Source organism: Mixophyes fleayi, chromosome 1, assembly GCF_038048845.1.
Source record: "Mixophyes fleayi isolate aMixFle1 chromosome 1, aMixFle1.hap1, whole genome shotgun sequence".
NCBI classification, from domain to species: domain Eukaryota; kingdom Metazoa; phylum Chordata; class Amphibia; order Anura; family Limnodynastidae; genus Mixophyes; species Mixophyes fleayi.
The window spans coordinates 350,174,208-350,186,742 of record NC_134402.1 but is presented as its reverse complement, the minus strand read 5'-3'; the positions used below and the strand labels follow the sequence as shown (position 1 = coordinate 350,186,742).

Genomic DNA, 12,535 nt, shown 5'->3' with positions numbered 1-12,535 from the left:
ATATAATTACAGATGCACTGAAACACACTGGATACCGTTTTAACCAACCTATCCATTAGTCATAAAGTAACATCTACTATCTAAAGGTTAAACTGATTTTGTACCGAGATTGTCATTTGAAATCAGATAATGCTGTGACATTTTCTCTGTGTACATTTTGATGTACAGTTTATTTACATTAATTACACATGTGGGACCATTACTTGGATGTAATTTAACTAATTTTCTGGTATTTTCTTCTTTACTGCTTAGATGTTGTATTAAATTAGACCTACTTTTTAGGTTGGATAATTCTTTTTATCTCCAGAGACAAAGCTAGTATAAGATTTGCAGTAACTTTTGTTATATATAATTATGTTTATGCACTCACAAAAATGTACATTTTGCATGTCAATCTCAATTACTGTGAAATAGAAAAGTAATGTATATGACAAAGCATTACTATAAACACAATGCTCATTATTGTTATCCATTGTCCGTCACTTATTGCACCAAAATTATAATAACCTAGGCTCCCATAATTTTAACACGGGGAAACCAGAGCAACTATATTATCTAACATTAGATCAGTTCATAAAAGACACTTTTGGATCTTGCTTACTGTAAAACAGAGGAATATATTCCCATGATCTTTTTTACATTTAAGGCTGCAGTGTTAGATTTACAGCAACAAATCCCAGGACTATTCTGGAAAAACAAGACACTCTGTATTTGACAAATGTGTTCAAAGGTGTTTTGCCAGTAAGCTAAAATAACTTGCATTTCAAAATTGTTAATGGTTTTCTGAGCAGGACAGAGGGGCAATTGACATTTTATCTCCCATCACTCATCCTTGAAACTGACAATTTTTGATATACAGTAGTCTTTATCATTCTACCCAAACCATCCATTAAACTGCAACTACAATTTAGCATAGGTGTCACGATTAACACTTGCCTGAGCCTGCATGACTTGTGTTTGTGTGTGTTTTGATTAACCTTTTGACACACACACACACACACACACACACACACACACACACACACACACACACACACACACTCACCTAGTTTGTCTAAAATGATTAAATCCTTCCCTATCTATGCCACTCACTAGCTTTGCCTTACCAATTATTTTTATGAAGAGCTGACACTCTTATTCAGGAAGCGTTAGGTTCTCCCTTAAAATTGATCTATCACAATTGACTGTAATCAGAGTTACCATAGACCACAATGTTCTCCCCTGTTTTAACTATGTAGCTTTTTGACTAAACTGTTGCAGGAATTCATAAGAACGCAGAGATTTGAACTCCACACAAAAGGCATTATTTTCTGTGTTGTTGTGTAGTTCCATGACAACAGAATGTTTCAGTACAATTATCACAGTATTCCTAATAACATTTATTTTTGCATCTAATTTACTATATGCTGTGCCCCACTATACAGCAGTTATTTTAATGTTTGTGTTCGAACATAAATCTTGCATGCATTTGATTTATACACAGTATGATTACACATCTTTTTTTTTTTTTTTCTCAAAAGCCATTAGATGTATAAGTGGTCACATTACAGACCCTTTACCTGTTGTAATGCAAATCAACACTAATATTTCTATTTTATTTATCACCCCCACCCCCTGAGCTCCATCTATTGCATCTCTAATTCTATTTCACTGATAACGTTTCCCAATATATGCAGCCTCTACAAAGGTTCATTGTACAAACTAGTTCTGGATACTGTCATGAACCCATTAACCAGCATCATTTTAGTGGAAACTACAATAAAAAGTGTACAACCCCTTTAATTATCCTACTTAAATATATTCTGCTGTGATGATGCTCTTTAGGAATTTGGGTAACCTGTTTTAAGGTGTTTTGACAAAGGTAAGAAAGAAGAAACTTTTTGTGTTCACCTTGTTTCTCTGTTCAAGACCACTTAGATTGCATGTGTCTACTTAAATTTAGCATTGGGAATATATTGCTATATGTGCTGGATACAGCTAGTAAACTGCTTTCTACAATTTCTGGAGAAAGTGGACAGAAACACGTCAAGGTGTTGTGGAGGTCACTGTTTTAAACTACTACATAGTGGTGCTCAATATACTTAAAAACACCTATTAGAAACCATTTATATTGTCTCAATAAAGACTAATGAGATGCTGGATGAAAGTCTACCAAACTGCCTCTTGATGGCAGAATTCATATTGGAGAGCAACGATTGTTTGGCTGGCTGAATGAACACAGTACAGTGATCCATCAGGCTTAAACACTAGAGCCTGCAAGTGGCTCGTTACACACAGACCAGACAGCAGTGATCTATAAAAACCACAGTGCAATTACCTGTGGAACAGTTGAATATATGTTCGGAATCAACGCTTCTCCATTGTACTAAGAAAACCCTCATATTGATATCGAAATTGTGGAGGATCACATACCGGGTGAGATTGTTTCTTCTCCTGTTTCCATATTCAAATAGAGCAGCACATGTGGTAATTAGGAGATTTTAGACATCATATTCCCCGCAACAAGTGTTATTAATGTATTATATATCCTATTGCTCTGATTAAATGTGTTTTTTTTCCTCTTAAGGAGTCACAATACCAATATAATTTTAAAGAGAGTTGGTGCTTATCTTAGAATATTTAGCGCAGTCTCTGCTTTTTCTTATGCTTTCTACAATGCCCTGTTTCTCCTGTCTTCATAGGCTATGGATTTGGAAGTCCCCGTTCTGGCAAGAGATATACCAGGAAACGCTGCAATAATAAAACATGAAGATACTGGCTTGCTGTTTTCAACCCCTCAGGTAACTTTCAACATGAAATCCATTTTTGTTTTCTCCTCTATCTGTGGCAGTGTATAGAGTGCAATCTTAACCCTATTCTATTAGGATAATATAAAGCAGTTTGCCTCTAGATTGTGTGAGTGCACCACTTAACCATGTCATGATGATATATAGTTTTGGATTTTTTTTGTTAAAAAAAAAAATACTATTGCACACGTTCAGGTGTCATTAGTGCAACTTTTATAACAGTAGAGATATTGATCAAATAGGAATATATTGCTATAATACGGTGCCAGATAGTTAGTTACCTTTTAGAGCAGCATAATTTCATTGTGCCCAAGCATTTGGGTGTTGGTGTACCCAGGTACCAAGGGCTATGCTTGCCCCTGTTTTACATGCTCCGGCATTCTGCATTTCATGACTGAAATCACCATATATAGCCAATTCCTGGTCATAAAGTCAATGTATAATCTGTTATTTTATGATACTGAGGAAAGCCTTAAAGATACAATGAATGAGTTTGGCTATAAAATATTTTTTTTTTTGTTAAATTGTATATTATGCTTATATATAACAAAAGGATTGTTCTGACCATTTACCCTTACAATTCACTATTGGTGTTTTTCAACCACGCAATGATATTTCTGCCAACTGGTCTGATATTGTGTCTTATATCATGTGTGTAGCCAGACAGTATACCTGAGAATAAATCAGGTTGAACTTAATTGGATCGCTCTCCAGCATGGACGTAAAGCCAGTTGACATATGACACAATGCACTAACAGGCTCTCGTGCCAGAACTGTACAGATCAGCCATATATTTGGCCAAGTTGGATATTGATTATTTTGGTCGGTACTTTGGCAGAGCAGCATGATCTGACAGCTTATGAGAAGTTTTCTGTTAATTACAAATTAAAACCTGTGTGCATGTAATACAAAAGATTCTAAAAGATTGTGGGCATGAGTAGGACGTATGATCGTTTGCGTAATGTAAAATCTACATATTTGTACTGTGCATGCCCAGAAAACAAGCCACGTGCATGAAGAGTTGCACATGTCTGCACTGTGCCTCTTTATGACTGGCAGGGCGGGACGGGGGGAGGGAATGAGTGTCTAACATAGGTCAAGTATAAGAAGGGCAGGATCACACAAATGCGTCTGATACAGACAAGCACAGAGGCGCATATAAGTCTGTCAGGAGCTGGATTTTGTGCACTTGCTAGATGCAGGTACAAATACACGTGGACGATGTTGACAGTCACCAGCACTAGCTCACCACTTTTGATTGGTTGATTGCGAACTCGCATCTAAAGCCGATAGGTGCTTTCTTCATTGTTCACGCATATATTATAGGAGTTTTTTTATAGAGGTTTTTTTTAATTTATTTATTTTTTAGTTTTTTTATAAATATTTTATTGAGGTACAAAATCCAACAAATACAATTGAGTACATTATACAATACATACAATTGAATGCATTATAAATTACATACAAATATTCACAAATAGTTTACAGTCCATTGAGTAATCAACATCTCATGCCTATACCCTTTTCTTTTTTTTTTTTTTTTTATAACCCAAACCTCCCATTTTAAATAGGAACTAAACATTGGAAGGTGATGACAGGTCTATTGGAGGATCTGCAGAAACCATTCTCAATTCAAACCATTCTGTATTATGGAAACTATTCCAAAGTTGTAATCGTGTATTGTGAGATAAGAGGGCCATAAAACTCTCCCATGTGTCGAAAAATTGTTTTACTCTAACCTCTTTCTGCAAAGACGTCTCTATCCAGTCCATGCGAAATATGTGATAGAGTTTTTCTTTGAAAAGAGAAAACACCGGAGGGCAATCTTGGGCCCAGACCTGCATTATGCTCTTTCTGGCCGTGGCTGATATTGGCAATAATTATTATTTTTTTTTTTTAAATCATGCCTAACAAAACAAATAATAACAAACTTGGGCTTAAGACCTGGTTGTGTGTGTGTGTGCAAATGTGTACCGGGTACACATACACACAAACAGGGTGCCTGACATAAGCCTGGCTTATATGCAGCAGGGGCAGAGCTGGCTGCCCCTTGAGGAGCCTACAACTTATCTTGTGGATGTAAATATGCTATTTTGAACTTAAATTATGCCAAACATGCATCGATCTCAGCATCAGGCTCTATATATTTGTTTGGAAAAATCAGACTTTGAGTAAACAAATGTTGCATTGCTGTATAACCAATGGCTTCACTTTGTAAACTCTGTTATCTGTTAAGGGTAATATAACATTTGACCCATTGTGTTTGTGAGCTGTTATGCTGAAACAGATGATCCTTGTGTCTGTAAGCATTGACTCAGCACATAAGGAAGGTCCAGCAACACCTTGCACTTGGAAGAAAATGTTCCTTTTAAATCCAGTTAGCGCTGAAGAGAATGCAGAAAAAGGCATATCTTTTATTGATCTGATGCACTTGCCAAAGGAAAACTTTGAAATCAAATAATAAAAACTCTTGAAGGCATGTACAGGAAGAAAGGTCAGGAAGTGTCTACATACCTACAGTAAATATGTTTCCAATGAGAATTGTGCTATTTCTAGAGGGAAATTACACTTATTAAGTACTTTCTGTTGCCTGCATTTAGAATGATTGACTTTTATGGTTCGTGCGAGCATTTGGAGCCTGATGAAATTATAGGTTATTTTTTCAATTTTATCACTAAAGTGTGTTGGCAGGGAAAACATAAGGTAGTTTGTCTCTAGATTGTGCATGCTGAATTTTTTGATGGATGTTTCAAGGTGTCACGTCTATCTATGGCTGTGCTTTGAGCTGTCAGGAAGCTGACTGTCATTTTTCTCTAATGTTGAACCGTGAGGAATACTGTAACTAAATTGCCTCAGTAGAGAATCCTTCAGAAACAAACCTAAGCCACAAAAGGGTATATTCACTACATTTCATGCAGAATAATAAGTTTAATTCAAGTTAGCATAGACAAATACAGGAGGCATGTGCCTGTATGAGAAAAAGCCTGTGATATATTTATCTTGGTGACCAAGACCAAGGGCAGTAACAAATCTCATGGATGTGGCATTCAGGTGCAAAGTTCCATTTCTTCCTGTGGTTTTGTTGTGTTGCATTTTGAACATGAGTCCCATATGTCCCAATTTTCCCTGGACAGTGCTGATTATTGCTTTTCTTAGAATTTAGACGACTTGTGCATGTAGAATAACAGTACTGTATATATGAAAATAACTTTTTATAATTAGAGATCTTTCATTTTACCACTTTTGTCACCCCAAAGTGATGTAACTGGTATTTTTTTATTGGCTGATTATATTTTCAGGTACTGTAACTTATGAAACGCCCACATACAGCCAATGCAAACTTGCTAAACTTACATTCACGCCTTCATATACACATCAACACATCAAGCTTGCACACAACTTTGCTGCTGTTTCACCCTCTCCCCCCGTATAGTCTCACAGGTTCATATTTTGCTCCATTTCAAACCTCCTAAGCTCTGGTGTCTCCCTGGCTGGATGCACAAATAATCTACACGTTGTAGTAGGTTAGAGCCTGCCCTCAGCCTGTAAAGTGCCTGAAGCAACATACAGACTCCGGTGCGCTTCCAGATCAGAGTACAGTTCCATGAGACCTAAAAGCTCACTAATTTCAGTGCCTCCTCCTTGCTTGCCCATGTTTTATGAGTGGAGGATTTTAGAAAAGAGTAAACAATAAAGTGGAAAGAGGCAGAGAATAGCTTGAGAATCGATCTTGGCCTCCAGGAGTAAAATAAGGAGGATGGGGGTTTATTGTTATGAGTGTGTTTGTAGTTAAAGGGGACACAACAGTTGATGTGAAAGTATTTGAGAAAGTGGTAGCAAATTTAGATAAAAAGGAGAGGAGTTTAAATAAATAGGAGAGTAAGATGAGTAAAAGATTGGGTAGATAGAAAGGGGTGTAGAGGGTGACGATCATAGGAAAGAGCAGAGTAAGAAGTAAATAAGTGTATAAGGATACAGCAGATTGGGAAGGCAATATGAAAGAATACAGATGGCAAGTATTATTATTATTATTATTATTATTATTATTAATAATAATTTTTATTTATAGGGCGCCACTAGGTGTCCGCGGCGCCGTACAGGGACAAACAAAATTACAATACGAGGTGAGACAGCACAGTACAGTAAACAATAATCACAGTAACTCAGTGAGCTCAGGGCACAGCTAGAGGGGCGGGGAAGAGGAGAGGGGATGGTCTGCCAACAACGGCACCTAGGAGGGAGGGCACGGATGAGAGGGAGACCCCCAGGGGGAAGAGGAGGGAGCGAGAGGGGGCGGGGGAAGAGGGTCCTCGAGGAGGAGGCAGGGAAGCTGGCGAGCAGAGTTGAAAGTAGAGAAGACAGGAGGAGAGAAGACCCTGCTCAAAGGAGCGTACAATCTAAGGGGTGGGGTAGACTGACAGAGAGACACAGGGGAGAGAGGGAGAGAAGGAGGAATAGAGAGGAGGAGGGGAATGAAGGAAAGGGGAAGGGGAATGAAGGGGAAGAGTCAGAAGAGCAGGTAGGAAGTTAAGTAGGAGACTGAAAGGCTTTAAGAAAAAGGTGGGTTTTTAAACACCGTTTGAAACTGGACAGATTGGGGGAAATTCTGATGGAGGGAGGGAGCTTGTTCCAGTGGAGGGGGGCAGCGCGGGCGAAGTCTTAGATACGCGCGTGGGAGGAGGTGATCAGGGTGGAAGAGAGGCAGCGGTCATTGGCCGATCTGAGAGGGCGGGATGGAGCATGAATAGAGAGGAGGGAGGAGATGTAGGGTGCTGTGGAGTTGGCGAGGGCCTTGTATGTAAGAGTGAGGAGCTTGAACAGGATTCTGTAGGGTAAGGGGAGCCAATGAAGGGATTGGTAGAGGGGGGAGACAGAAGAGGAGCGGCGAAAAAGGAAGATAAGCCTAGCGGCAGCATTAGGTACAGATCGGAGGGGAGCAAGGTGAGAGTGGGGGAGGCCAGTGAGGAGGAGGTTGCAGTAGTCCAAGCGGGAGATGATCAGAGAGTGAATGAGGCATTTAGTGGCATCTTGGGAAAGGAAGGGCCGGATGCGAGCGATGTTCCGCAGCTGGAAGCGGCAGGATTTAGCAAGAGAGAGAATGTGGGGGCCAAAGGAGAGAGAGGAGTCGAGGAGGACCCCGAGGCAGCGAAGTTGGGGGACAGGGGAGATAGAGGTGTTGTCGACAGTGATAGTGGTCCGAAGGGGGCCGAGAGCGAGGGGGAGGGAAGACTATAAGTTCGGTTTTGGTGAGGTTAAGTTTGAGGAATAGAGAGGACATCCAGGAGGAGATGGCATAGAGGCAGGCGGACACCCTAGAGAGGAGGGAGGGAGAGAGATCAGGAGAGGAGAGGTAGATTTGAGTGTTGTCAGCGTAGAGATGATAGTTGAGGCCGTAGGAGCTGATAAGTTCACCTAGGGAAGAGGTGTATAGAGAGAAGAGTAAGGGTCCCAAAACAGAGCCCTGAGGGACCCCAAATGGAAGGGTGGACGGGGGGGAGAGAGACCCAGAGGTGGTGACGGAGAAGGAACGGTCAGCAAGGTAAGATGTGAACCAGGACAGGACAGGGCTGGAGAGGCCAAAGGACTGGAGGGTGTGGAGGAGGAGGGGGTGGTCGACGGTGTCGAAGGCAGCAGAGAGATCAAGGAGGATGAGAAGGGAGAAGTGGCCCCTGGCTTTAGCCGCGAGGAGATCATTGGTGACTTTAGCCAGGGCAGTTTCAGTGGAGTGAAGGGGGCGGAAACCAGACTGGAGAGGATCAAGGAGGGAGTGTTCAGAAAGGTAGGAGGAGAGACGGCTACAGATGAGCCTCTCGAGAATTTTGGAGGCAAAGGGGAGAAGAGATATGGGCCGATAGTTAGAGGGAGAAGTGGGGTCAAGATTAGGTTTTTTTAGAATGGGGAAACGAGAGCATGTTTGAAGGAGGAGGGGAAGATTCCGGAGGAGAGGGAGAGATTAAAGAGGTGAGCGAGGTGGGAGCAGGTAGTGGGGGAAAGGGAGCGAAGAAGGTGGGAGGGGATGGGATCCAGGGGACAGGTAGAGGGGGGGGGAGGATGAAAGAGTGGGGGGGGGGTGAACGAGAGAGTGGAGGAGGAGATTTCAAGTCGGATGGCCTCAATTTTAGAGGATAAAAAGGAGGCGAAGTCGGAGGCAGTCAGGGAGGAGGGGGTGGGAGGAGGGGACGGGGCCAGGAGAGTGCTGAAGGTGGCGAAGAGGCGGCGGGGGTTGGAGGATTGGGAAAGGATGAGGGACTTGAAGAAAGATTGTTTAGCGAGTGAGAGGGCAGAGCTGTAGGATGAGAGGATGAATGTGAAGTGGAGGAAGTCAGCCAAGGAGCGGGATTTTCTCCAGTGGCGTTCGGCGGTACGGGAGCATTTTTGGAGGAGGCGGGTAAGTTTGGAGTGCCAGGGTTGGGGTCTGGAGCAGCGAGGGTGGACGGATTGGGTAGGGGCGACCGCGTCCAGAGCAGAGGTGAGGGTGAGATTGTAGAGGGAGACCGCCTGGTTGGGGCAGGACAGGGAGGAAAGGGGAGAAAGGAGAGTATCAAGAGAGGAGGACAGAGTGGCCGGATCAAGGACATCGATGTTGCGAATGGATAGAGTAGGTTTGGGCAGGGGGAGGGGAGCAGGAGAAGAGGAGAGAGAGAAGGAGAGGAGATGGTGGTCGGATAGAGGAAAGGGAGAGATGGAGAAGTCAGAGAGATTACATAGGTAGGAGAAGACAAGATCAAGGGAGTGGCCAAGGCAGTGGGTAGAGGAGGAGGTCCATTGGGTAAGGCCAAGGGAGGAAGAAAGGGTGAGCAGTTTGCAGGAAGCAGGGTCAGAGGGATTGTCCATGGGAAAGTTAAAGTCGCCGAGGATGATGGAAGGGAGGTTGGAGGAGAGGTGGTGAGGAAGCCAGGCGGCAAAGTTATCAAGGAAGAGGGAGGTGGGGCCAGGGGGGGCGGTAGACGAAAGTGACGCGGAGATCGATGGGGAAGAAGAGGCGGATGGAGTGGGCTTCAAAGGAGGAGAAGGAGAGGGAGGGTTCAGGGGGAATGACACGAAAAGTGCAGGAGGAGGATAGGAGGAGGCCCACTCCCCCACCTGGGCGGGCACCAGGTCTGGCGTAGTGGGTGAAGGAGAGGCCACCATAGGAGAGGGCAGCGGGAGAGGTGGTGTCAGAGTCGGAGAGCCAGGTTTCAGTAAGGGTGGAAGTGGAAAAAAGTGGCAAGTAAGTGGAAAAAAAATGGCAATGAGACAGAATAGCAGATACACAATATAGGTGTGATGTTTTCCTTCATTCTTGAGCCCTTCTCTCGTGTCTCTCTGGTTCATATCACTTACCCCTCTACACTTTTCCTTCCCAGTTCATATTACCCCTGTTCCTTCACTGCCTATTCTCTGCCCTTACTCAATACATACAGAAAGTGCTCTCTTCTTGCCCCAATCCTACTGATATCTTCCCGGTTTATATTACCACTATAATTTCAACTCCATCCTGCTTTCATTCATATATTTTTTCTAATGTAAATTCTATGCCCTTGCTTGTGAAACAGCAACCTACAAGTCTATTATAAATCATACTTTCCTACTTCCGAATATCGGGGAGTCCTCCCGGAAGAGTAGGCAAACCTCCTGGATCCTAAGAAATGCAGAAATTCACGGCATTGAATATCAGTGGGGGTGGCTTAATCGCATCATTAAGCCCCGCCCCTGCTATTCAATGCTGTGAATTTTGGCATTTTGTAGTGGGGCGGAGCTGAATATGTCACCACGCCCCCCCCCCCCCACCCCTGTCGCATAACCTGTCCTCCGGGATCTCCCAGGGGACAGAGTCACAAAGTTGGCAAATATGTGATAAATGCTGTCTAAAGTCCATAATGACCTAAGAAGACTTTGGGCTAGATTTACTAAGCTGCGGGTTTGAAAAAGTGGGGATGTTGCCTATAGCAACCAATCAGATTCTAGCTTTCATTTATTTAGTACATTCTACAAAATGACAGCTAGAATCTGATTGGTTGCTATAGGCAACATCCCCACTTTTTCCAACCCGTAGCTTAGTAAATCTAGCCCTTTATCTTATGTGCCACTGTAATGTTTGTCTGGGACAAGTCTATTTTGTATATTAATATTTGTGCAATTGAAACATTCAGAGCCTGTGCACTAGTTTCCATTCCTCCTTATTTGAAGATATGTAATTTGTGTCTGGATAGTGCTCATTTTAAAAGTAGTATATGATCTTACCCTCTTTAACACATAAAGATCTACTCCTCTACTCCTCCTCAGAGCTTACAGAAAATGGAAGGAATATTGGGATTCACAAAATGTAACTTTGACTTATTCATATCTCTAAACTGCCCCTTCAGTATTGTACACCACTATATTGTGATTTTAAATGGAAGCTATGTAATTATTGAGACGTGTAGCCCAAATTGTTCTTTACTGCGTCTTTTGGTCTTACAATTATAAAACTCCCAATATTTAAATATGATGTAACAAATATGAATACAGTATATAGAGAAAATGTGGAACCTTTTTGACATAGTTATGACATTGTAAGCAGGTTCTACATTGTGATTCAATAAAAAGTAAGCCAAACTTTAACTACTGATTTTTTAAATTTTATAAACAAATATTAAAACTTTAACTATATTTTATTAATAATATTTTTAAAATAAAAAATATCCACATACTTACTTTTGTTTATTTTAATGACTTCTGGTTTTTATTTCCCGCTCCAAAAAGCAGACGATATTATGATAGAAAATAAAAAAAAAAGTTGTAATTTCCAATAAAATGCCTTTTAGTAAATAAGATTTACACATAATAAAGGGTTTGAGGGTATCCAAGAATTACAGCAGCTTTCAAATTTTAGAAGTGGATTAGATAATTGGCTTAGAAAAATTAGGATAACAGGGTCTGTCGCCCTTGACGGAGATCTTATGCTGTGTCAAGAGGGTGCTCTAAATACTCATAGAAGAACACTTCAAATATCCAGAGAACCCGGAATTCATGTGTCCAGTGTTGTTCGAATAATTCATAAAGATTTCAACTCAAGAGCCTTAAGAAGAAACCAGCACAGAAACTGACAGATACTAGTCGACTGACACATTTAAACAGTTCTAAAGGACTGTTGAGAAAATATTCTCGTCATACGCTTGACTTCATCTTCTTTACTGTCGAAGTTGTTCGCAAGTTTTGCCTGGCACTAAGAAAAGGTGCAGTCTACCAGACAGCAATCCATGATGTAAAACGATCTGAAGCAGCGTTTGTTGGAAGTGTGCACAGGTCTGTATAGGAGGATTATCAACGATGCTGTTGCCCAATGGTGCCAGCGCCTCCAGGCTTATGTGCAAGTAGAAGGAGGACGTAGTTTGTTACAAAATCTAAAAAATCTAAAAAAAAATTTGTAAAATTTATCTTTTTATCTGTTGAATACATTTTTATAATATGTTGGAATCATCTTGTTGGTTCAATTCTCTAAATATCGGGAAAATCTATTAAACAGTTTGGCTTACTTTTTATTGAACCACAGTGTATATTCTATATTCATTTCTGTATATTACCTGGTGTATCAAAGTCTGGCTTACAATTCTGTTGACAACATGGTGCCAATGCTTGGAATACTGTAACTCTAGCAAATCTTTTTGATGCTGTGCAATCTTGAGGTCATTGTTCCTTGCAGGCAGTTTGTGAATAGCTGTAACTACACATCTAACTAAATTATGTGCCATTATTTCCATCAATGTCAGACAATCGTCAGCCACCAC

At 41.4% G+C, this 12,535-nt stretch overlaps 1 protein-coding gene across 1 annotated transcript in view; it reads left to right on the top strand.

The window, feature by feature from the left end:
* The window catches only part of GLT1D1 (glycosyltransferase 1 domain containing 1), a 91,107-nt gene that overhangs the window by 49,770 nt on the left and 28,802 nt on the right, over positions 1-12,535 (top strand). The window contains exon 11 of the mRNA XM_075176793.1: positions 2,682-2,780. Coding sequence (XP_075032894.1) covers positions 2,682-2,780 — 99 coding nt within the window. The remainder of the gene's footprint in view (positions 1-2,681; positions 2,781-12,535) is intronic.